Here is a 27,027-nt window from a genome sequence, read left to right as displayed (position 1 = left end):
AGAAATAAGAAGAAAATTTCATTATTATATAAAGATTGTCTGAAAGTCTTTTCTACCTACTCCACTTATTTTATCAATTACATATTTATAGTGCGGTATGGTCCATTTGTATCAGTAGTTCTTTGTTTCTGACCGAGGATTTGTATCAGTTTGCTCAGTTAGTATTTAGTATCAGATTTATGTATTAAACTCTGCTGTAAATATTAATCATTTCCATATTTACTAATATATCTGTAAATACTTTTTTTCTAAAAAAGAAATTAAGAGTGAGGAAGAAAATCTTAAACATTAACTCCATTCATGAATAGATTTACCCCGCTACTTTATTAGTGAATTTTAGATTTTTTAAAAAAAAATTAATGGAGTCGCATACTATAAAGTTCAAATTCGAAACTTTAATTAAATTATAAAAAACTATTTGATATGTCTTTTTTAGTATTTGCAAGTGCATGAACCGTTTCTATAGTAAGAGTAAGTTCACAACGAGGTCGATCTCTCAAGAAATTATGAGACCACTTATTATAAAGACTAATTACAATACAAAATAATAAAAATAAATATAAATACTCTAAATCAGTATGTTTGAGAGAGTCATAAAGTAAAGTAATTGAACAATAAAGAAATATGCGATGCAAATACAAATATTTGTGATCTAAAACTCTATACTAAAGATAGTATTTAGTCTAGCCATTTACTTAGTAATATTTTTATTTTACTTTAAGCATAGATCTAATGAATAAGATGGTGATTTTCACTCAAGCTAATGATACAACCTAAGTTTCTTCTACCAATATAGATTAACGTAAAGATGATGTTTCTAATACTTTTAATCTAAAAATTTTCATAACAAATATTACTACTAAATTGATATGATGGTCAACCAATAATAATAGATGAAACTAGTACCTTTATTAAGGTAAAAAAATCATTCATTAAATAAATAAATCACAAGATTCATAAAAAAATGTAAAAAGATTAAACTAAACGCTTATGAAAACTAGCATAATATATTTAACCCAATGATCATGGTATTAAATAGAAAGATATAAAATAAAAAAGTAAAAGCTCTCTCTAGATCAAGAATTTCTTCAAGTAGGAAGATGATTGGTCCTCACTCTCCACTTCTTAAAAAGCTCTTTAAATCTTAAAAAGAGTAATGAAGACTAAACTAAAGTATTTATAGAAAAACTGTGAAAAAAATAGTAGTGGACATATGCAAAGAGCAGATAGGAGAAAACTCTCCCTCCTCCAAAATTAGGTTTTGCAAATATATATATAGAGAATAGTCCTTCTCTAAATAAGTCTCCCTAGATATGTATACCTAATATAAGTTTATTTAATAGATAAAACTATAAGTATATTTATTTCCATCAAATAATATCTCATAAATAACTCTTAATATAAATCCTAATAATTATACAAAATAACTAAAATGTCTCTTGGGCCTTGTAATTAGCCGTCTAATTAAGCTTCCTTTTTATTATTTAGCTCCATATTTTTCTCTTTTGGCTAATATTACCTGAAAATAGACAATTAAGCTTAAATGAGGTAAAAGTATATATTTTCACCATTTCATATATAGAAATATTAAAACTTTAAAATACCCTTAAATATCTATATATAATTTAAATCAATCATTCTTACCATCTCATGTATGCATTGTTGGAGTTTAAACTTTAGATTTATGAATATAATCGAGTTAAGTTTAAACATTTAATTGCTTGAATTCTAAAATTTGATATTTAAAATTCAATTTTAGAGGTCATAACTTAATTTTAATGAATTATTTAAAATAATAGATTTAATTTAATTACTTGTATTAACAAAATTACAACAAGCTAAAAAATCTAAATAAGTTTGAGTTTGCATTGACTGTAGATATATTAAGATATAATTTAATTAAACTTAAAAATTTATCTAATTAAACTTTAAGATATTTGATTTTAATCATTAATTATTATGACGACGGATGGTAATTATATAAAAACTATTGAAAAGAAATGAATAAATACTTTTTTTTTCACTCAACATTTTAAATTTGATATCTATACAATGATAGTAACCCTTTAAATTTTGTAAATAATAAGTGAATCTGTTATTTGACCAATTTAGCATTCTAATTCTATCAGCCGGTTTGACTTCCAAGGGAAATTAAAAGAATTAAATGGTTTAATAAGAACAAATTAAGATGAAAGACACTCAAGTGGAACCAAATTAATTGATGTTCCGGTTTTCAATTTAATTCATATAATTAACTAATGGGTTTGATTTTCAAATATTATTTTATATTAATATTCACATAACATACATTTTCAACCATATCAGTGGATGAACAAAAGAAAACTCCTATGGTATGTTTGTAACTTTACTTTTTACTTTTAAATCTGCTTTTAAAAGAAACAATTTGAAAAAAAAATAGAAAAATCACTTTTTATAATATTTTCTAAATTGCAAAATTTTATTTTTTTCTGTTTTAAAAATAAAATAATGAAATAGAATTTTATTAATATAATTCATTTTAAAAACCGAAGAATAGCAGTCAAGTTTTGTGTAGTTATATAAAAATATCTTTATTTATAAATTAATTTGGTCAGTGTCATTGCTATCATCGTCACAGGTTAAAGTTAGACCAACTAATTAGATGTGATACTGCTTACAATGTTCGGCTCAGCAAATTAATTTAATACCTTAAATTGTATTAGGAGTAGCCAAAGATCCATAAACATTCTTCTGTTTGTTGGGGCAGTTGTAACCCCTTTTTCCTTTTCTTTTATTATTGTTTTTCTTTTTTTCTTTCTCATCGAGAAATATGATTAGTATATATTAATTATTAGTGTTAGAGGGATATAAAACTTTTTATAAAATTTCATATTTTTCTCTAATTTGTACTTTATAAAGATAGAGAGAGGTCTTAGACTCGTAACTTTTACCTCTAAAAAGTAAGAGTTTTTCTCAATCCAGCTAGACATATATTAGTTTTTTTTCTTTTTCTCAAAAAACATTTTGACATAAAAAAGAAAACTTTTCATAAACGTCATAAAATTAATTAAAATATTATCTTTATTGTGAATTTTTTTTAAATTTATGTTGTGATTATTTTTTAGTTGTTCTTTAATTATTTTTCGGTTCTTTTACTCAAAAACAACAAAAGAAATATTAAAAAAAAAAACAAAACTGTAATTTAAAAACTGTGTTTTTATATTTTAACATAGTAAAAATGAAAAAGATAAAAAAAATATTGTAAATTTGATAAATACCATAAACTTAATTTCTAATGATTAAACAAGTCAAATTTCTGCTTTTTTAACAAATAGGTCCATAACTTGTCATTTTTTAATCAATTAAATCCAAATTTTAAATTTTACCAAGTACATTTTTGTATAGCGCATCACCAGATATTGTATCAATAAATTAATGAAATAAATATTAATCTTAATTTTTATATTCAATTAAAACCTAAAAATTAATATTTTTTCACTTCTTAAAAATATTTAGATTAAATGTATTTAATCATCTGGCACAAATTTAAGGCGCTATTTGTTGAAAAAGTTTAAATTAAATATATTTAAATTTTTAGACATAAATTTATAAAATTATTTATGAAAAAATTTAAATTATATATATTTGACCTTTTAATATAAATTTGTTAGGAAAGGCCAAATTCACCATTTCTCCAATCATAATGGGCTATAGAATTTAATTGGTTTGGGCCAAAGTTCAATTTCCTCCAAAAACAAATCTTAAAAATCTTGCCTTTTGGAAAGTATTTTTATCAATCAGAATCTTGAACAAGACTTAAGAAAAAAAAAAAGACCAAAGGAGTAATAATTAGTTAAAAAAACTTTCTTTTGTAATGTCAAATAAATATTAAAGGTTGGCTTGTTATTAAAGATAAATATCAAATAAATATTAACTTAGTATAGTAGATTGTTTAAATTATAGTAAATTTTGTTTTTATTATAATGCATATGTAGCTAAATAAATAAAAAGGATCAGGTTAATTTTGTATACTTGCCTATTTCTTTCATTCTTGATGTTTGTAAATTAGTACTTGCAATGCACAGACTATTCTTATAGTAAAAGCGGTAAAACGCTCAGAAGTCAATTTTTCGAGAAACTATTAAACCACTTATTATATAAATAAATTATTAACATAAAAATATTAAAAATAAATCTAAACATTCTAAACTAATATTTAAGAGAATAATATTCGTAAAGTAAAGGAACAAACAATAATTAAAAATATGCAATACAAATATTTTATGATTTAAAACTATATGATGAAAAGTATTTAGCCTACTTATTTACTTAATAATTTTTTTATTTTACTTTAAGTATAGATCTAATGAATGGGATGGTGATGTATCTTTTCCTTTAGCCACTCAAATTAATAATGCAAATAAAGTCTCTTCTACCAAGATAGATTGAAGTAAATATGATACTCTAATAAATTCAATCTGAATATTTTCATAACAAATATTATCATTAAATTGATATGATGGTCAACCAATAATAATAATTAAAATAATTAAGATATAAAAGTAAATAAACCATTCATTAAATAAATAAATAATAATATTCATATATAAGTAAAAAGGTTAAACTAAACACTTAAAAAAACTAGTCCAATATATTTAACCCAATGATCATGGTATTAAATAGAAATACATAAAAATAAGACTGAAAATAAAAACTCCCTCCAAATCCAAAATCTTTCAAATAAAAAGATTATTAATCCTTACTATCCACTTTTTGAAAAACTTTCTTATATCTTAAAAAAATAATAAAAACTAAACTAAAGTGTTTGTGGAATACAAACTTTAGAAAATTATAAAAATAATAACGGTGGACAAATGCAAATGGAAAATGTAGTAGAAAGCAGATAGGAGAGACATCTCCTCCACTTCTAGAGCTAGATAGATGAAGATATATATAGAGAAGAGTCATCCACTAAGATAATTCTCTATAAAGATAAATATATTAATATAAGTATATCTAATAGATAAAACTATAGATAATCTTATCTCAACCAAATATTATCTCATAATAGCTTTTAATATAATTCATAATAAAAATGCAAAATAATTAATCTGCTCCTGAGTCATGTAAATTTTGGCTAGCCCATTAAATAGTAGTTCATGCATCTTATCTTGGGTTTTCGACTACAACAATTTTATTTAAGCTCCTTTTTGAGAATTTTTCTCCACATTTTCTTTTATTAGCTAATATTATCTGAAAATAGAAAATTAAGCTTAAGTTAGGTATAAACACTTATTTTCATTATATTATATATAGAAAATATATTATTAAAAATATAAAATATCTAAAATAACTATATATAATTTGGATCTATCAATCACTTATAAGTAAAACATCACTAATAAAGAAAGTATTTTAATCAACCATAATATTGAATAGAAGGTAAAAATCTGAAATGAGTAATAATTAATAGAACCAAACACGAGAAGAATATTAGTTGATCTTAAAAATGTAGTATTCAACTTATAAATTTAGATAAACTGTTGGAAGGTGATAATAATTAATTGAAAGTTAAAATAAAAAAATTTCAATTTAATTACTACCTAGGAGTAGGTTTATACTTTCTTATCTATTGTTGAATTCTTAAAGTATTACTAATATATTTTTATATAAAAGAGTTATATTATAAAATAATAATTTAAAGTATTATTTATTTTTTAAATATAAAGTAAAGAATTGATTTGACTCTTTATATATAATAGTTAAACGTTATTATTTATTTTATATTTAATAATAGTCAAATTTTATTATTTATTTTATATTTAATAAATACATAATAATTTGTATACATTTAATAAATTGATATTGTGATTTTTATTTTTATTGTATAAATTAAAAAGATAAAACTATTAATTCTTATGAAAATAAAAAATAAATAACATATAAAGAGTCATTGAATTTAAATAAAATTTCAAATTTTTCAAAATAATATTCTAATGCACTATTTATTTTTTAAATATAAAGTAGAGAGTTAATTTAACTTTTTATATATAAAAACTAAATTTTAATTTTAATTTTATATTTAATAAATATACTATAAATCTTGATATACTTTATTAATATTATTTTTATTTTTTATTAGTAAAATTAAAAAATAAATTATTAATACTTATAATAATAATAATAAAATACAAAAAAATTTATTAAATTTAAATAAATTATTTTATTTTTATATTTAAATATTTATTGTTATAGAAATGGATAATTACTATTTACCCTCTATATTTGTCCATATTGTACTAGTTATCCCCTGACATTTAAAAATATATATTTTTCATCCTTACATTTTGTAATTTTAAAAACCCCTTTCATTATAATTTTTGTTAAACAACTGTTAACTAAGTTTGAATTTATACTCTTTTTTTTTTTTTTGATATAATGTACAAATTTTCCCTTATAGTTTATTTTTCATACTAAAACTTCCTTGTCTAATTTTAATATAAAAATTAATTTTAGTATTTGTACAAAATAATTATTATTCTTTAATTACTCTATTTTTTAGCTTAATTAAATTCTAGTAAAATTTAAATATCTAAAAACTACTTATATTAATAAAAAATGTTAAAGATTCATAAAATTTAACTTTAAATTGTTAAAATAAAATGGATAGTATTATTATTAATAATTTTATTATAGTAGAATCATAACTTCAATAAGAAGTTTGATGATCAAATTATATTTTTTTTATCAATTTAGATTCTTATTTATATTAACTTTCAGAACGCGAAGGAATTTTAGTGCAATAAATAAAATATAAAGGGTAATTTATACATTACATAAAAATTTAAAAAGTAAATAGTATAAAATTAAACATAATTAACGATGTCCTAATAGGAGTTCTAATGGAATTGGTTCTTTTGTATAAAATAGTAAAATAAGAGAAGAAAAAATATATTTTTTAAACGTCAGATGGTAAATGATATAATATAAAAAAATATAAGAGGTAAATAGTAATTATCGTATGAAACTATGACGCTCTTGCGATTGGAACGAACGGTGACGCGCCTGCGAGTGCCAATGGTCCATGAGACGCCCAGGTCCTTTAATCGGGTAGAATTGTATTTGGTGTTGTAAAACAGCGCATCTTCGTTAACAGACCTTTGCTGATACGACACCCAATTCGCATCATTAATGCCATTATCTAAAACTGTCTGTCCACGTGCTTTCCATGTGCTCTCCACATCATGAAACCAATTTAAACTTAATTAATTAATTAATTAAAGAGAACGGCCGTTTGCCCAATATCATCATTAGAATCCAGCATGATGAGCCCCCACGTATTCTATATTCAAGTACTTATTCTAAGTCCCTGTGTCATAATTATTATTAGAAAGCAATATAGAATTTTCTTTTTATAATTTTATGCCCTTAAATATCTGATATGATCTTTAAATATTAGAATTATTAAAAAGATAGTGTTAAATTTTTATAAATTGTAATTTAGTATATAAAATTAAAAATTATTAATATTTTTATTATAAAAGTAAGAGAATTAATAATATTTAAATATATAAAATCAATCATTTATATAAAAGACGTTTGACAAGATCTAGTAATTAAGTATATTAATTTTTTTAAAATATAATTTATCGTGTTTATAATTATATGCATATAATAAGTCAATAACAATTGAGCATTTGAAATATTTATTTTATATCAAGTATATTTAGAAAAGTAAAATCACAAAAAAATTCGTAAAGAATAAATTTTTATAGTAGAGTCGTTAAACCGTCCTCACTATTACTATTATTATTGCATCAACATTATATCTTTTGTTAATTGTTTTAAAGAATCTATTTAATATTGAGCAATATATTATCTACTATGATCTATCATCACAAACATCTAAGATAAAAAATCAATTATTGTAGAAAATGATAATCTTAATTATAATTATTGATTATAAATACTTTTTGTATATATGATATTATACTATTTCTTTTAAATTTTTATTAATTTTTAAATAAAAATTTACCTTCTAACTGCCGAGATTATCTTCCATTCTAAAACTGTAAAAAACTTATTTTATGTGACTAATTTCAAAAACTCAAATATTAATAATTTTGATTTTACATATTAATTGTAATCTTTGAAAATTTAAACATTTAATTATCAAAATTATAAAAATTCATACACTGTTTTTATAATTATCTCTAGTAAAAATTAATATGGATAACTTGTATATACTCAATTATAAATATTTACTAAATTTAGGGATTAAATTATAATTTTAAAATTTAAATATTTAAATGTCAAATTTTAATAAATTTAGACATTATTTTGTGACTAATCTTGAAATATTTTAATAGACGAACGGTGTATATAAGTTTTTAGACTTTCAAACCAAAGTGTATTTAAATTATTAAAATTTAAAATAGCTCAAATACAACCTTAACGTTTGAGAAACAAAACAATTAAGTTCTTGAAAAGTAACTCCATCTATTGTCTGTGTGATGATATGATATCTAATTAATTTCAAACACCAATGGAAAATAGTTTAACTCTTTCAATTTATGTGTTTTATATGTGAAAAAGTATTAGTTCCATCTATTATTAAGTAAAATCATAAAAAATAGTTTTTTTTTTATTTTGATAATAAAAAAATCTATACCATAATTAGTTAAAAAAAGTTGGCACTAAAAATATAATTTTATAATTTTTAAACTTCACAAATATAGTTAAATTAATTTAAAATTTAAAGTTTAATTATATCTTAGCTAGAAATTGAAGACCTACATTGTAATTTAGCTTTATTTTTATTCGGTTTAATTGGAATGATTTAAATACAAATTTTGAATGTTCATGTTAGATAAATAAATGAGTTATTTTCCATATCCAATTAGTTTGATTTTTAAGGAGTTAATTAAGTAAACTATTTGAGAAATGATTATATTTTGGTTATTCAAATTTTTCCAAATGCATATTTATATAAGTAAAATTATATATTGGAAATTTATTTTGGAATAAGGATTGAAAGTATAATTTTATTTTTGTGAGGGTTTATTGGAAATTTGTGAGTTTGGTATTTTCGTAAATAAATATGTCGGTCAGGGGTATTTTTGTAATTGTGTATTTTCAATAATTCGGTTTTAGTCCAAATTTATTAGTTAATGTCTTAATTGAAAGGTTAAAGGAAAGTTTAGGGGTTAAATTGGAATTCGGCAGGATGAGATTGTAAGTAATTAAGGAAGTTGAGGGACCAAATTGTAATAAGAAAAAGTTCGGGGGCCTAATGTCGATATTGAAAGGAAAGAAAACCGGGGAAGAAGAGAGGTCGGGAGAGGGAGGAGGCCATGCCAGTGGCGATGGCGGCAGCGAGGAGGAAGATGGCCGAAGCTTCCTGCGCGCTCCTGCGATCGCTGATCTTGGTGCCGATCGACTCCTCTCGCTTTTGGCTTTGTTTTGGCCAGTGTCGGATGGTGGCCGAACGGAAGATCCGGTGGAGAGAGAAAATGGAGGCAGCTGAGGTTTTTCAGCTTTTCCGGTGAGCTCCGGTGGAGGATGGACGATCGGAGGACATATCCCGACTCTCCTCAGCTCAAGCTTCGCAATGGCACCGGTTTGGTGGCGATCGGGCTCCGTTTGCAAATCGACGGCCGTGATCGTCCGCAAATTTCTCCGGACGATCGGGTGTCAGATCGAAAAATCGGAAGTGGGGATCGTCATCAGCGTGTCGTTGTGAGTCCGATGGTGTGTCCAGATCGTCGATCGGACTCCGGCGGCCGGAGGCGAGTCGACCGAGCGTCTCGGTAATTTTCTCTGGCCGTTGATCTTGGAAATCCTTTGATTTAAAATTTGTGTCTATTGGTTTATATTGAGTATTTGATGATATTTGTGAGTAAAAAATAATTGTCTGTCAGTTTGCTTGCCTCGTATTTTGTGCTGTGTGGCGGAGTCGGGAAATAGTAAAATTTGGGGACCCGACTCCCGTTGTTTAAATTGTTGGATATTTGGAGTGTTTTTCTGGCAGGTCCTGGACCCGTTTTTACGGGGGGTAATGTTCGTGTTATGAGGAAGGTTCTGCCGGATTTTCGGTAGAATTCTCCTGAGTCGAGATTCTTAGACAGTCAGTTCTAGGAGTCTAGACCTAGGATTAATGATCGATTGTTTCAGCGTTTTGATAAATTGTTTTCCGTGATTAGATGATTTGTCTGTTCGGCTCGCTCCAACTGAGGCACCGGAGCAGAGCTAGGAGGTCGCCCAATTCTGTGAGTTAAAGTCATTTAATCATTGCACTATTGCTAAGTATGATTTTAATATGCTATTTTAGAATTTGTGCTTAATATGACTATTAGTATCGTAAAATAAATAATTTTACTGGATTATTAATTATTGAAGATAATATAAGTATTATTATAGTAATGTTATAATAATACCAAATATAATCAGTTTTTCACATGAGTTGCCTGATGTCTTACTCTTAATTGTTAATTGTTATTTTGATATGGTTGAATGATTTCATTATATAATGATATTTATTATATGTGATGACTTCGATTTGGGGATGTGGCTTTCGTAGAACATACCACCTGATGGGTTACATCAGGACCGCGTGCGCACCGGTAATGATCATGGACATGTAATAAGATTTTTATGGGGTTTGCCCTGGTCGAGCATGGCTCTCTGGGCTGATTTGTGTAAATTGCCGGAGGTAAGGTCCCTGGTCGAGCATTGCTCTCGGCCGGCTTATTTGGATACTTAAGTGACCGGAAGTGAGGTCCTTGGTCGAGCATTGCTCTCGGGCCTTGATCTTATTGGATTAAGAGAGCCAAAATGGCTGTTAAAATTTGGGGTTAGGGTTCTACTTAGCCACACGTCCCGTGAAAGTAAAAATGTCTTTATTTATTTACTCTCTCTCCTTTTATCATTTTATTATTATGGTGTATGATTATATATTATGATTGCAATTATATTCAGAAATTGGTATATTGTTTTGAATAATTAATATGTCATATGAAGGTTGCAATAGTCCTTAGATTATTTAATTTTAACTCACTCCCGAGACTGACAGTCTCAATTGTAAATTTTTCAGGTGGCAGTTAAAGACCTTCGCCATCGCACATTTGACAGTCCGACTTCTTCTTCTTCGGACTTTTGTAATTATCTTGTACTTCTATACTTATCATTATTACTCTAGAGTATCCGCAGTAGGAAATTTTAAAATTTATATAGCTATTCTGACTCATGTTGGTAGTATGATGATTTATTTATGCAAGACAATTATGACTACTTTATATTTTATTATTTGACTATCTGAATTTGTGGGTTGGTAAGGCTTACTACGGGTTTTGGTGGCCTTAAGCCTACCCATTCCCTAGTGCCGGTCACGGGCCCACAAAGTGGGTCGTGACATACATGTACTTTTTACCTATTTAATATTAAAGTTTCAAAAATTATTATGTGGTTTGAGCTTTTTTACTCGACGAATGGAGATATTTTCTATGTCAAATAAGTGATATGTATATTATTTTTTAGCAGTTTTTAAATATATATTTATATTATTATTAATTTTATATAGTTTTATATGTATTTAATATGAATTGTTACTAAATTATGATTTTATAAGCAATGTGACATTTAACAATGCATCATAAAATTCATAAATATATTAAAATTTTATTTAAAAAATAATTTATTAAATTAAAATAAAAGTATATCTTTTAATAATTTATTATGATTACAGAATATCTAATCAAATTTTAAATTATTTAAAAATACTTAATTTATTAAAAGGTTATGTTTCTATTAATATTTATGATCTAAAAATGAAAAAAATATTAATATATTTAAAAATATTAAAATAATAAAATACAAATTACTCATTTGATACAAATATATATATATATATATATATATATATATATATATATATATATATATATATATATGTCTCAAATGTAAAAATAACAAAATTTAAAATAATTTTGAAACTTTACCCGCAATATTATTATTTACTTATTATTTCACTTTTTCTTTTCTTAATTTAACCTTTCTGTAATAATGAATATCGAAAAGATACTGTATATTTATTTCTTTCTTTTTTAATTTTTTTTGCTTAATCCTCATATTCATATGAGTTTTTATGAGAGCGTCCCTTTCAAACTTCATGAAAATATTTTTAGATTTAAATCTATAAAATTTATAGAATTTATTTGTAACTAAAATTTATAAGATTTATGAAATTTATTTATAAATTTAAAATCTATGTACTTTAAATAAAGTGAAAGTTAATTTAGAATTATAAATATTTAAATTTATATAGAATTAATTATAACTAAACTAAATTCTATCAAAATAGGTACAATTTACAAATAAATTATACATGAGTTTATTGATATATTCTATAACACTAAAATATCTCGTTCAACTTTATTATTTCTATTTTATTTCTCTCTCAAATATATTTATTAAAATAATTTTTTTTCTAAAAACAACATTTAACACTTTGATAATAATCTGGATATTAACAACCTTAGAGAAATTAAATTTCCTTTTAATGTATCATTGATCTCATAATCTTTTAATATATTATAATTTCTATAAGATATATTTCTTATCTTTCAATTTCTTTTGATATTATATAATATAAATAATCATTTTGTACTTATAAAACAGTTTAAAAATATGTTTTTTAGATTATAAAGTATAGTGATGTGTTTATTAATCAATCTGAGACATCCATCATATAACTGATTCAATTTATTATTTTAGTATTAATAATTTAAAATACAGTATATAACATGTTTTTATATATAATAATAATAATAATAATAATAATATCATTCATATCATATCATATAATATTTTATTGATTTTTTAATAATTAAGTCTATTAATTAATTTAATTATTAATAAAAACATTAATAATTTGTTAAATATAAATCTAATTCTAGAAGTTAAATTCAATTGAGATTTCATTATTGATTGTAAAATAATTTTTTTAAATAATATTACAAAAAATACTAAATTATATTACTACTATTATTACTTATTGTAATTATCCATATTCTTCAAAATAATTAAGTTTTAATAGATGTACTGTAGATAAAGAGTTTTAGATGACTAATGTATTTAGTGGAAATCTAAATTTAGAAATTCAACTCTACTAAAACTTCAAAGCCACCAATGGCCTGTTCCATAAGAAATGTTGCTCGATATTAGATTAACAGTAAAACAATTTAAATCCATATTTAATTTTTTTTTTATTTAAAAGGGTTCATAGAGCTATAATATACTGAAAATAATTCCATATATAAGTAGGGAAAGATGATACTTTATAATGAAAGAAAAAAAAAATATTATTTTTATATGCGTTTAAAAAAAAAAAATTCAAGTAAAAAAAAAAAGAATTGGCACAGCCGTGGAAAACTAATAATGCAAAGTTTGAAAGTGGTGGTCGGCTAATGGTTACAAAGTTTTCTTTTCTAAACGAAAGCTTTCGTTTTTAGTTTAATTAATATTTCTATTTTTGTATTTGTTTTAATTAATTGAAATTAGTGTTTTTATTATTATTTTTTTCTACAAGATGAAAAGGAAAGCCATATGTTGTAATATTATTGGTTCATATTTTAAGTGAATTTCGATCCTAACAAAAAAGTTAAATATCATTTATAATTTGGATTTAATTTTTTAATTTTAAAACATAAAGGGTTTAATTGTGCTAAAATAAAATATGAAGGTTTAATCAAATTATTTAGGAGCTATTTTTACTTTTTATCTTTAATTTAATAATTATTAATTCATTTAATATGAGTGTAATTCTCAATTCAATTCTATTAAGATTTTCAATTATTAAATATAATTAAGTATAATTCTATAAAATCCAACTTTAAAGACACTTGCAATGAGTAGAATTTTTATAAAAAAAATATAAATATCTTTTTATTTTTATTTTTATAACTATGTTATATTTAAAATTAAAATTTCAATATACTTCTAATAAAATAATTTATTTTTATAATCTTTAACATAGAAAAATAAAAAAATAGTTCATACTAAAAAGTACTCGCTACAGTATATCTTATTAAAATAAAATAAAATAATTAATATAAAATTATTTAAATGAAACTAATATATTTTATGATATATGTGAATCTTGATTTCATTTAATAATAATTAAATCTATTTATCGATAGCTATAAAAATAAACCGTTTAAACTTTATAAGTCATGAACAAATTCATTTATGAATTTACTATAATATTAAAAAGAACTAATTACCATTAGTACTAAAAACATTTCTGATGTTAAATTTAAAAATATATATTTTTACTTTTTAAATGATGTAAGTCAAATAATTAATATTTACGTGTGACGCATATGAGTAAAATACTAGTATATATAAAAGTGTGAAATAATATATTCAGAGTCTTTCTAGATTTTTTTGTTAATTATGATTACTTGTCAATTTATATTTATTAACAATTCAATTAGTATAAATTTAATATTAGAAGTCTAACTCTATTAAAATTTTTAGTTATCAAATTTAATTAATTTTAATTTTAGAAATCTCAATCTATTAATATTTCAACAAATAGAATTTTATAGAACAAATAGAGTATAATTTTTATTATATTCAACAAGTAGAATTTTGTAAAACAAATAAAATGTAGATTTCTTTATATTCCTTACATTAATTCATGGTTTAGTTTTATATTATTAAATATAGTTAGTATTGATTTCTATATAGATTCATTACTAATGTGTACATTATACCTTATTTTAATGCTAATATGATGTTAAATTTGTATAATACATATTTTTTATTTCATGAAATAACGAGTTAAGTTACTAATAATTACATATAACTCACTAACATAAATACAAAAACTATTAATGCAGAGTTAGCGTGGCCACAAAAGTTTTAATTGATGCTATAGTTTATTATATTATAACGATCTGAAACCAAATCACATGATATATTGTCCGCTGTAGCTTTTCACTGGGCTCACGATTTTGTACCTTTAGTAGGTTTGAGAACTCTCTAGGAGTTCACCTATCATGGAATTTTTCTGAACTAAGTACGTTTAACTTTTGAGTTCCTATAACTCCACAGTCAAACAACCAAAACATATTTTATATGATTAGTTCAAACTCTTTACATATATGTTATTAACCTTTCCTGACCAATTTCGATGTGCAATTCGATTCATTCATGTACTTTCGTACTGCCATCCTAGAAGCCCTCCAGAAGCCGCTCCTTGTTCAGGCATTCTATCCTTGCCCCGATGTCCATTTCCACCCTCGTCGGACCGCTTCTCTAAACCAGGCTGTCACATGCCCACCAGCTTCCGCCTGATTCATCCTCAAACCACACATCTATTAAAGAGGTCCTGCTCTGATACCATTTGTAACGACTAGAAACCATATCACATATGAGATATTGTCCGCTTTGGGCCCTTACTGGTCTCATGGTTCGAGAACTTTCCAGGAGGTCACCCATCATGGGTTTCTCTGGACTAAGCACATTTAACTTTGGAGTTTCTATAACTCTATAGCTAAACAACTAAAACGCGCCTCATGTAATTAGTCCAACTCTATATATATGTTATCAACCATTCCCCCCTATTACAATGTGCAATTCGATTCATTCATGTACCCCCATACTTTAGAATACTGTCATCCTAGAAGCATGCCAGAAGCCGTTCCTTGTTTAGGCATTCAATCCTTGCCCCGACGTCCACTTTCCGCCCTCATCGGACCACTTCTCTAAGCCAAGTTGTCACATGCCCACCAGTTTCCACCTGGTTCGTCATTGAACCACACATCTACTAGAGGGGTCTTGCTTTGATACTATTTCTAATGACCTGGAACTATATCACATGAAATATTATCCTCTTTGGCCCCCTCATTTACCTCATGGTTTTGTCCTTTAGCGGGTTCGAGAACTTTCCAGGAGGTCATCCATCCTGAAATTTTTCCGAACTAAACACGTTTAACTTTAGAGTTCCTTTAGAATTCCTATAACTCCACAACTAAACAATAAAAACGTGCTTCATGTGATTAGTTTCAACTCTTTATATATATGTTATCAACCATTTTCATCATATTTTGATATGCAATTCGATTCATTCATGTATTCTCGTATCTTAGAGTGCTGCCATTCTAGAACCCTACCAGAAACCGCTCATTGTCCAGACATCTTATCCTTACCCCGACGTCCACTTTCCGATCTCGTCGGACTGCTTCTCTAGGCCAAACTATCACATATATTATTAGTAATATTATTTAAATTATTATATTTTACCTATATTAAAAAAGAAAAAAGTCTATAGAATTTGTTGATCTTCAATGGGAAAAAGACTTAGAAGCTTAAAGAAAAAGAAAAGGATTGGAAGAAAATTTTTCTTGATAAATTGTTAAGAAAAAAAAAATGTATAAAAGAGAAAATAGTTGGTGTTTTTAGCCATTGCACAGAGTTTTTGCACTCAAATCCAAATCCGATTGATATATCAAATGTTGGTCTAAGAAATAGTGTTTAAAAAGTGTGAGTAACCTCTTTGAAACAATAGGTGCTAGTAAATATATTCTGCTATTTTTCATAAAGTAATTAAATTATTTTTTTTGTCTTAAACGTAACTCACTCTATACAATTTCATATAAATTATAAAAGAAATTTTTTTATAAATATCTTAAAACTAATAAGAAATATTATCTTTAGTATATAATTTTTATATTTTTAAATATACTACTTTTTATTTAGAATGTGGTTATTTATTTATTTTTTAATTATTTTACCTAAAAAATTCAGAAAAAGATCAAAATTTAACTAAAAACCATAATTTGAGAAATTTGAAAAAATATATTTTGATATTCTAAAACAGTAAAAATAGAAAAAAAAAGATTTTTCTATAAATCTGATAAAAAACAAGAGATATGAATATTCCCAATATTTTTTTCATCATAGAACTCATATGAGATTCAAATATTAAAATCCTGTGAGATGGTTAATTATAAACTATTGTTAGGATAAAAATTTTCCGTTATTAAATAGTACCGTTTTATTCATCGATCTCTGATTGCGGCACTAAGAGGTATTCTCGTCTTCCCTGTAAGCGGCGAAGAAAATGATACAAGCAGTGGACCTTATTGTACTGCCGGCTAAGCAGCCATTAGCCAGGCAGGCCTCCCCAGAATAAACCATGCAACTTGTGGTTTGGCCAGGTGGCTCGTATAACGTGTTACCAAGCCGCCTATTTTGATTATTAATAGTAATAATCAAAAGCTTAACACCCACGCTCTTCTGGAAACGCGTGGACCTATCCCATCATCATCATTGTCGTATCTTTTATCTCTCATTTATTTATTTTTTGACTTCAAAACCAAATAAGCGCCAATCCCAGCCAAAAGCATCGTGCTCTTCTCGTCCTTTTCCTTTTCTCCTTTTTAATTTTATAATATAAAACAAACAGATCTTAACTTCGTCGATTAAATTTAAACGTCTCTCTCCGTTTCCTCTCAATATCTCTCTCGCTCTCGCTCCTTCTCCTCAGAGGTCTGCTTTATTTATCATATATAGCTGCTGACAGAAAGAGGAAATTTTTTTGTTAGGGTTTGTAAAAGATGGCTCCTAATGATCCTAAACAAAGTGGTGGATTCTTCTCATCGATCGCTTCCAGTCTCTCTAATTTTGGTACCGCCATGTCCAGATCAGTCAACGGGTACTCAAGATCTATTTCTTTTTCAATATTTCTTTTGCTAATTTCTTTCTAGTTTTTTCAAATTTGGTCTCTTGATTGGATTATCATATTTTGAATTTTTTTTTTAGAATTTTTTTTCTGTTTCTATTTGCCTCTCGAGATGCTAACTGAGAACTAATTGATCTAATTAATTAGAATTTTACTTAGCTTTGTTGGAAATGGCTGTTAGAGAACCTTGGATTTAACTCTCTTTGTTTTTTCTTAAAATAGAAATTACTATATTCTTCGATGTATAAATCCCTCATTAGTTTTAACATGTCTTATAGATTTTAATTTGCGATTCAGTTATATATGCCTTGAATCAGCAAAGGAATTTTGATTCTACGTTACGTTATATAATTGATCCGTCAAATTTGATACTTGGAAACCCATAATTTTGATTGTAGAGTGCTTAATTGGTTAAACATTATCATGCTGTTCTAGCAGACTGGAAATTAATAGTTTAGATTCCAGAGTTCTGTATTTTCTGTTTGATTTTTTACTTCTTTTAGTTTAAGCACTTATTTCCATACGGTAATAGGAAGTAGTATGGTCTTGCTGTCGGTGTTAAGTGAGGAAGAAATGGTTACTTGCCTTTTCTAAGTAGGTTAATCTAATTGATTTTCTAAAATTTACTTTTCAGTTTACTGGGATATGAAGGGTTAGAAGTTATCAATCCTGAAGGAGGCAATGAAGATGCTGAAGAAGAAGCAAAGAGAGGAAGATGGAGACAGGAGGTACACATTACATGATCTTTCTGCCTTATTCTGTGGGTATTGAAATTAATTAAGAAAGGGGTAAGGATACAAGGCATAGCATGAAGGCTTCATATTTTTCTCTGGTGGCCTTGTGTCAGATGCTAGTGCAATTGATTGATTGGTAGAACAAGCAAGTATATTATGGTGCTTTTTCCAACTTCATAGGTTTTTGGGATATACTGTTTTTCCCAAGAAAGAGTGGTTAAATGGAAAAGCAGGGAACAGTAGGATAGGAAAAGGCAAGACTAGTACTGTGCCTTCCTCAACTGTCAATTTGATCCTAAGTTTCTATGGACTTTAAGAGAAATTCTACATGTTTCCTTCTATCCCAATTCTTGTGCAAGGTGTCGGCCAGGGACTCTTTTGAATTTCAATGTTATTGTCAGTGCTGCTTAGCCTGTTGCACAGTATAAAAAATAAAAGGGAAATGGTCCAGGCAAACCCCTCAAATATCCACTGAGATTTACTTGAGCTCTTACTGTTTTGTTTTTCCCAATAGGAGCTTGTCGTTTCAAAATCAATGCATGCAAGCCGTCTATTACTTTCTATCCAAGCGGACGTTTTCTTTTCCTTTTTCTTCCTTCTTTCCTTCTTTACTTCTTTCTCTCTCCTTCTCCTTCTTTTGTGTTTGTTTTCTTTTCTTTTCCATAACAGCTTCCAGTCCATCAGATAAAGTATGATTAGTTTTTGTTTTTTTTTCAATTGTCTAACAAAAGGATAAAAATGAGAAAGAAAGGTATGTAATAGTGTAGTTTTTATTAAGAATTTCTTAGTAATCAGAAATTTTTTAAAGAGAGAGTTGTATCTCACCAAATCCAACTGAGATTAACATTGTATTCAACCTTTTTTTAGTTTGAATAAAGGAAGCTTGTACCTTGCAAAAGTGCTATTTATTTCCTCCAAGTGCAGAAAATTGATGAATAATGCTTCTTTCATAATAATGCCAGACAATTATAGATTTCATTTTGGCATATAGGTTGTGAAATAACAATCAAAGTTTCTCAATCTTTTGTTCAAGCAACTGTATTGGAAGCCATTAATGGATAAAAAAAATTACTAAAGACGAAGAAGGAAGGAAAAGGGTAGAAAGAGATAAGGAAGGAAAGAGAAAAAAGAAAAGGAAATGTCTGTTTAGGTTGAAAGTAACAGAAGGGCTTGTATGGACTGATCCTGAAACAATTTCCTATAGGGAACAAGAAGAATAATAAGGGCCCAAGTGGTCCACGGGTTATTGTTTATTCACAGTTGCACGTTTATTCATTTCTTAAGTTTCTTGTTTTCTCCAGGATAGAGACAGCTATTGGAAGATGATGCAGAAGTATATAGGTTCAGATGTCACATCCATGGTGACACTTCCCGTCCTTATTTTTGAGCCAATGTCGATGCTGCAGAAAATGGCTGAGGTTTGAGTTCCTTGTTTTGAATTTTTTTTTACATTTTAATTCTTTTTGGGTCTCCCATACTGTTGTCTCATGTAATATTTACATCAGACTATTCTGCTTGTCGCAGTTGATGGAATACTCACACTTATTAGATCTTGCTGATGAATGTGAGGATCCTTACATGCGTTTGGTGTATGCTGGTATGAGCTGTTTTACATCTGTATGTTTGTTTCTATGGCTGTGCATAATGCTTTCTGTGGCTCGGAGCTGATAGTGTGACTGATTGCAGCATCATTTTTCATATCGGTCTACTATGCCTACCAACGCACATGGAAGCCATTTAATCCAATTCTTGGTGAGACTTATGAATTGGTCAATCATGGTGGTCTTACATTCATATCGGAGCAGGTGAATTTTTCAAGGAAAAAGTTCTTTTTGCTAAAGCTTGAGCTTTGGATATCTCTTTGCTCCTCTTGGATTGGTTCCTGTTTATAATGGCACTAATTATAACTTTGTTATGTCTTCTATGTCACAGGTTAGTCATCACCCTCCAATCAGTGCTGGACATGCTGAAAGTGAGCATTTCACATATGATATAACTTCAAAGGTCAAAACTAAATTCCTAGGGAACTCGATTGAGATCTATCCTCTTGGAAGGTAAAACAACTACGTCTTCTTAGTCTCTTTTGCTATGCTATTTGAGTGATCATTGTGTTGATTTTATGAAATGCTTGGTTTATCTACCTAGTTGTAAGAATGTTGTTAAAGCGTGAACACTGATGCACTTGTTATTTAGAAAGATAAAATTTACAAGATTTTTTGGTTAATGAAACAAAATTCTGTGGAGATTCTTCAAGGTCTGATGTTTTTAGGCTGACTATTTTCCCCCCTTTATCCTTTTCTGGCATATGTTAGAATAAGGCAGTGATTAAAAAAGAGATGAATGAAAATAGAAGCTTTCTGCTCATTGATTCCTCGAGTCAGTAAACCTGCAGTCATAATTCTCAGCTAGAATTGCAGGTCTGCTAGTTTAGGGATTTGGATCGAAATGTTATATAAGTAAGTCTGATTAGCAGGAAAAATTGATGAGTCCACACTATTAACAATTATGATTTGTCATCTGAGATTCCTTTGAAGGTTTAGTGTCTGCAGTCAATAGTCATGGAAAAGCATGATTATTCCTTATATATAGCTTGTCTGATTACTTCTTCTATATAATGCAGATTTACATGTCTGAATTTCTAAATACAAATATATGCAGGACACGTGTAACCCTAAAAAGGGATGGTGTAGTTCTAGATTTGGTGCCTCCTCTCACAAAAGTCAGCAACTTAATATTCGGACGAACTTGGATCGACTCACCTGGGGAGATGGTCTTGACAAACATGACAACTGGGGACAAAGTTGTACTGTACTTTCAACCTTGTGGTTGGTTTGGGTATGACTGCTTCCCTTCAGATAGTGTTTGTTTCTTCTGTTCTCATGTATATAGTTGTTAATATTTAACCAGGCTCTAGGATCAATTAAGCCCTGGGCTATTTGCCCTAGGCAGCCTGACACTATATCTGGGGCTCTTCTAAGTGATTTTTCATATTTATCAGGCATGCTTTCTTTTTTGCACCTTGTTTCCCATGCTGTGGGTGCAACCTTTATAACTACTCTTATTAGCAATTTACATATTTTGATAAACGAGCCTCATATTCCTCGGCCCTTTTCCTGGGCGCCTTAAACTTTCGGTAATTGTTTTGCTGTGCTAATATATCCTATCTGCGTTAGTTTTTTTTTTCTTCTTTTCTTTTTTGTAAGTCCTTCCTAATATCCTAGGATGTGGATCTAACAGAAGACCATTTTGTACTGTCATAGACATCATGTCTTTGTTTGTTTTGAAGTCCAACTATTATCACATTCTTCTATTTGTCTTGATTTCTTTTGTGTACTACCATCTGTAGTATTTATACATTGTTATTGGCATGTCTCAGTCCTGGATTAAGCTGGTTATCTATTCTAGGTGAGAGGACTCACATTGAGGCTTCTCATGCATGGGCACTTGCATTTGATGAGAGTGTTAGCTGTGCTTATTCATAAAATTGTCTCTTTTCTCTTAAAAACTTTCCTTTTGTTGTTGCTATAAACTTTTATAGTGCTGGTCGCTATGAAGTGGATGGATACGTATATAATTCGGCTGAGGAGCCCAAGGTATTGATGACAGGAAAATGGAACGAGTCAATGAGCTATCAGCCTTGTGACCTGGAAGGAGAACCACGCCCAGGCACTGAACTAAAGGAGGTTAGCTTTATCACTGTTTTCTTCTTTTCTTTTGGGCAGTTAATTATAATTGTTTTCTCCCTTTCTTTTTAGCAGTTAATTTACTTTGGTTGCTAGTACCTTTTAATTTGCTGATATTAGCGTCCCTATAGTTTTTCTAGTACTAGAGTCGTTATACTGGGATACCATGTGTAAGGGTGCAAGTATGACTAGTCTTCAACTCAATTTTGTAGAGTATCATATTGTTTTGTATAGATATGCTGGTCTATACTTTTGGGGTATGCACATTCTGATAAATATTTGAAATATTGTTTATGGAAATTACATAATCTTATGAATACATAGATCTTTTAGGAATTCGAGGTTTGGATTTACATCTGAATTATCAGTTTCGCTTATTTGGTGAAACTATTTTTAAATTTTCATTGTATTCTACTATGGCTTTAGCCTGTACCTTCAAGCTGGTTTTTTTGGTTGTTAGTAGTCATAGTGATTAATTATCTGTGGTTTGGGTTGGTAAAATAACTTATTATGAACCCACTCAATAGGCATAATCCTGTTATTTCTGTTTTGCAGGTCTGGAGGGTTGCAGAAGCTCCAAAAAATGACAAATATCAGTTCACACATTTTGCGCACAAGATCAACAGCTTTGACACTGCTCCAAAGAAGTTACTAGCATCGGATTCTCGTTTACGTCCTGATAGATATGCTCTTGAGAAGGGTGATCTATCTAAAGCTGGTCATGAGAAGAGCAGGTCTCTCTCTCTCTCTCTCTCTCTCTCTCTCCACACACACACACACACATAATGTGTTTGTGCGCACGCCTGTCTGCATCCGCGTATTATCTTTCTTATACAGTTAATTACGTGCTGATCTATTTTTATTGGCTAAAGACAAACATTTTGTTTGACTATCTGAAAAATTGAAATTAAGACCTTGCTATGGTTGCCTTTTGTTATAGTCTGGAGGAGAGACAGAGAGCTGAGAAGAGAAACCGAGAGGCCAAGGGTCAACAGTTTGTTCCAAAATGGTTTGATCAAACCAGCGAAATTCACCCTACTCCATGGGGTGACTTGGAAGTGTATCAGTACAATGGCAAGTATACTGAGCATCGCTCTGCTGTAGATAGCTCAGATAGCATTGAGGAAATTCATTTTGGCTCAATAGAATTCAACCCTTGGCAATACGACAGTGCAGCTGCTGAATGAGCATTGCTTTGTCATTGTTTGCCTGTATCATATTTTTTAATTATTTAATTATCCAGTCTTGATAGTGTTTTACCTAAATGTCATAATGACAGCATTTTGAATACGATTTGCAGTTTTCTTGTCTCCTTTAGTTTCCATTATCTAAGCATCAGTATGGTTCTTATTTGTCGGGTCTCAAGTTTGAGAAATTTTGTAATTAAATGTGGTTGAGCAATCTCCAGTTAGTGGTAGCCATAAGTTGAGACATCATATAAAACTGAGGCCCAAATTATGGATGCAGCAAAATAGCTGCTTGTGTTCATTTATGAACCCTGGGGGCCTGTTTTGTTGTAGCATTTTATATTTTTCCTGAACTCTGTGGGGCAATCATCTTTGATACACCTGAAAGGACTAGTGGAAATGATTTTGGGTAATTCTGAAGCGGACGGACTATCGGCCTTGAAATTTTATATCATAAGGCAAACAAATTCTTTTCTTGATATGTTCCACATCGAATTTTGATATTGTTTTTGCTTTCACGAACTCTTGGGTTTATATAGATAAAATAACAAATTTAGAAATTTCTAGCTTTTAGATATAGTTCTGTGAATGATTAGCAACATAGCAAAATATGTAATTTTAGCCATTGTTGTCCAGTTTGGTTTATTCATTTTTAATTTTTTTTCAATCATTCTTTATTTTATAAAAAATTTCTCAAAATCTGTTTTTGTTTTAAATCAGATATTTCTGAATGTTATTTTTGAAACTATTTAATGGGAAATTAAAAAAATAAAAGAAAGTCATGTGGGAAGCAAGGGCTTTAAATCATGTAAATATAAATGGAATTTAAGACCCTTATTTTTTCTATATCAAGCCTCTTAAGAAAATGAGTAAGAAAAAGAGATGCAATAGGGATAGACTGAATCAAGTTGTTTCTTATTAGATAGTATGGAGCATTTACTAGAACTTGAAATGCTTCCTTTAATCCGTTTACTTGTAAAAAAGAATTTAAATGATTTAACATTGTTCAAGTTTCCCAAAAATTTGTCGTTTATGCCAATTTAGGACACAATTATATAGCGCAATGACAGCTCAAGGATCAATTTCTTTGAATTTGGAATTATGTTGAATTTTTATTATAGATTAAATGTTTAATTGGAGTTAACTGACCATTTTTAGTAAATTACTTAAAAAAAATTGGCTATTAAAATATAATCTAATTACTTATTAATCGTAAATTCAGGCTAAATTGACACTTTAGCCGAAAAACAATAGGCCTTTTTGTTTAGCAAGCACGTAGAGATGACAGGTCTTTCTGGAAAGCCGGTCTCTTTGACCATGTTAATAAAAAATTCACCACTTGGACATCATGATATCCTTTTGCACATCACTCTTCCATTTTTTATTTATTTTTATTTATTCTTTTTATAGAAAAGCATGCACCAAGAATACTTCTTTTCTGTTTTGCCTAGTGAAATATCCCAGTTTCATATGTTTCCTAACAACTTAATTAGTTGTTAAATGGAATCAAATCTAAAATGTTTTCCTTCTTATCTAGATGTGCCGTCTTGGTGGTAGTTTGCAATTCTTATCCAGCCTCGAGCTTACAGCATGAGTATTTGGGAATAAGCAGCTCTCGACCTGTTTTGGTATCAGAGCCTTAGGTGGTTGAGAAGAGAACCTGGTCATCATGACTTTAGAAATCACTACCCATACTTCTAATCTACAACTCTCCCCTTCTTGTAAAAAGACTGTATCAAATAAGATAGATCACCTTGTGGAGATTTCCCATATTCCTGAAAATGTCCAAATAGAAAACACCCCTGTGCCCATTATCAATCCATATAACATTTTCAAGAAGCAAAACTTTGTTCGAAAGACTTTTAACCAAATCATTTACAAGCAACTCTTGTCTGTTAAAGAGTATGTCCAATCTTCCTCACTTTCACAATGTTCCCTTACTTCCACCACTCAGGAACAACATGTTACTCTAGAGATCCCCACTTCCTTTATAGAGCAGTGGAAGAAATAGGAGTACACTCATCTCCATCTTGGAGCTGTCAGGCTCGTACTCTCTTATCATGGCAGAATGGGTTTACCTGTTACGGCTCTAATGTCTCTCTTGGACACCAGGTACCTCAGATACGAACATGCAGTGATCGGGACTATTGTCAAAACACTTAACACCGAAAGTGTTGTCCTGACTTTCTTCCCAAATTTTAATTTATCTCTTAATGATCCTTACTCAAAGTCCAAGTTCAAATCACTAGAGCTAACCAAGTGATTGATGTTCTCTCCGCAACCATGCACCACCAAATTATCTACAGACTCCAAGATCGTGCCTTTAATTTACAAATCCCAGGCTTTCAAGCCACTTTTGATGCCTTATTTATCATGGCAGATTCTGGTCAAGTCCCTACAATAGTTCAAACCCCAAGGCAGTTGGAAAGAGAAGACCTACAAAAGCTAATTCCAACTGAATGGGTGACAAATTACGAGAAACTCCATGCATCTCAAGCTAAGCTTGTTCAGGCTACTGATCCTCTTTTTGTCACACAAAAGGATGGTACTGTGAAAATAATTTTTACAAAAATAGAAGAATCTTCTTCTGCTCTCTCTATTTTCCAAGCTTCGATGATTCAACCTGTGTCCAGACCTAGAGAGAAGATCCCCATTCATTCTTTCCAATCCTCTGGACATCATATCTATACAGCAAGGATTAAGGGACATTTCATCTGGGATATTGACCCAGAAATATGTGAACCAGGCTGCACCTGCAAAGATGACCTTGATTTTGCTGAACCGTGTTCTCAACACCCTAGGAAAACCTCAAGAGCCATGTATCCAGAAACTCCGTGTTTAGTTAAGAAACCCAGGTAAGATGACCGAAATTCAGACGGTCCTTGGATTGGCATCCACAAAAAACAGCAAAAAGAAAAGCAGAATAAATCTCCTTTTCCTGTGTATAAGGAAGCTTTGGAACTTCTTGCAAAAGAAGGAAAGACCATCCTTGACATTACTTATCATGAGATGAAGGTATTTTTGGCTCAAAAAGGAATTTTCTTTGGACATAAGCCTTCTACTACTTGCAGACAGGAGAATTACTCTGATTTGCCAGCAGTCCAGGCACCCCAAATAATTCAAAACTGTTTCATGTTCCAGCCTGAAGATTTCCCTCCTCTAGGGAATTCAGAAAATAAAAGATCTAAGATCACCCCCTCAAAGGTTACTTCATCAGGGACTTTAGAGCCTCTTACTCCGCCAGAAGAAGTACTGAATTGGCAGACTTCTAATTCAATAGTCCAGAACTCTTATTTAAAGAAAATTAGATCAAGCTCTCCATTTGGCTCACAAGATAGATCAAAAGCTTGATAATTATTCAACGGAAGTCTTCCAATTGTATTTTTCTCTGCAAAATAGATACCAGGCTTTAGATAAGGAATTGAAAACTCCTTAGCCGATATCATCAGCCTTCCGACAAAAGGAAAAAGAGATCATGAACCTTAAACGTCAGATAGAGCATATTGAGTATGATCTAAAGAAAAGGTCTCCTGAAATTCCTATATTTTCATCCGCAGCCTCATCATCCTTAACTGTGACTCCTCCCTTCCGACAAGGTTTCTCTCTGTTCTCACCTTCACCATTAGAACCAGTGACCAAGTTACCTTTTGGAACTTTCCACCATCTAAATGCAAGAGCACAAACTTCTGCCCAGAAAA

General features: G+C 28.8%; 2 protein-coding genes across 2 annotated transcripts; both read left to right on the top strand.

The window, feature by feature from the left end:
• Positions 1 to 17,381: 17,381 nt before the first annotated feature.
• On the top strand, positions 17,382 to 23,454 carry LOC8268288 (oxysterol-binding protein-related protein 3A). Its single transcript, XM_002532278.4, has 10 exons — positions 17,382 to 17,698; positions 18,360 to 18,453; positions 19,761 to 19,877; positions 19,984 to 20,056; positions 20,146 to 20,264; positions 20,392 to 20,513; positions 21,118 to 21,294; positions 21,998 to 22,142; positions 22,698 to 22,876; positions 23,083 to 23,454. Exons 1-10 carry the CDS (start codon positions 17,601 to 17,603, stop codon positions 23,327 to 23,329), a joined length of 1,371 nt encoding a protein of 456 aa, XP_002532324.1. The 5' UTR covers positions 17,382 to 17,600; the 3' UTR covers positions 23,330 to 23,454.
• Positions 23,455 to 25,612: 2,158 nt separating this feature from the next.
• LOC107262296 lies at positions 25,613 to 26,680 on the top strand. The gene is made up of 2 exons (XM_015727303.1): positions 25,613 to 26,184; positions 26,401 to 26,680. The coding sequence occupies exons 1-2, from the start codon at positions 25,613 to 25,615 to the stop codon at positions 26,678 to 26,680; spliced, it is 852 nt and encodes a 283-aa protein (XP_015582789.1).
• Positions 26,681 to 27,027: the final 347 nt, after the last annotated feature.

Source organism: Ricinus communis, chromosome 10, assembly GCF_019578655.1.
Source record: "Ricinus communis isolate WT05 ecotype wild-type chromosome 10, ASM1957865v1, whole genome shotgun sequence".
Lineage (NCBI taxonomy): Eukaryota > Viridiplantae > Streptophyta > Magnoliopsida > Malpighiales > Euphorbiaceae > Ricinus > Ricinus communis.
The sequence above is the reverse complement of the archived record's forward strand: the minus strand, read 5'-3'. Positions and strand labels throughout refer to the sequence as shown.

Excerpts from the sequence above, each read along its gene's own strand:
- LOC8268288 (XM_002532278.4), top strand. The coding sequence starts at position 17,601 with ATGGCTCCTAATGATCCTAAACAAAGTGGTGGATTCTTCTCATCGATC. Across the intron at positions 20,057-20,145 it reads CATGCGTTTGGTGTATGCTG|CATCATTTTTCATATCGGTC; the intron begins GTATGAGCTGTT and ends GACTGATTGCAG. Across the intron at positions 20,514-21,117 it reads GAGATCTATCCTCTTGGAAG|GACACGTGTAACCCTAAAAA; the intron begins GTAAAACAACTA and ends AAATATATGCAG.
- LOC107262296 (XM_015727303.1), top strand. The coding sequence starts at position 25,613 with ATGCACCACCAAATTATCTACAGACTCCAAGATCGTGCCTTTAATTTA. Across the intron at positions 26,185-26,400 it reads TGTTTAGTTAAGAAACCCAG|ACAGGAGAATTACTCTGATT; the intron begins GTAAGATGACCG and ends TACTACTTGCAG.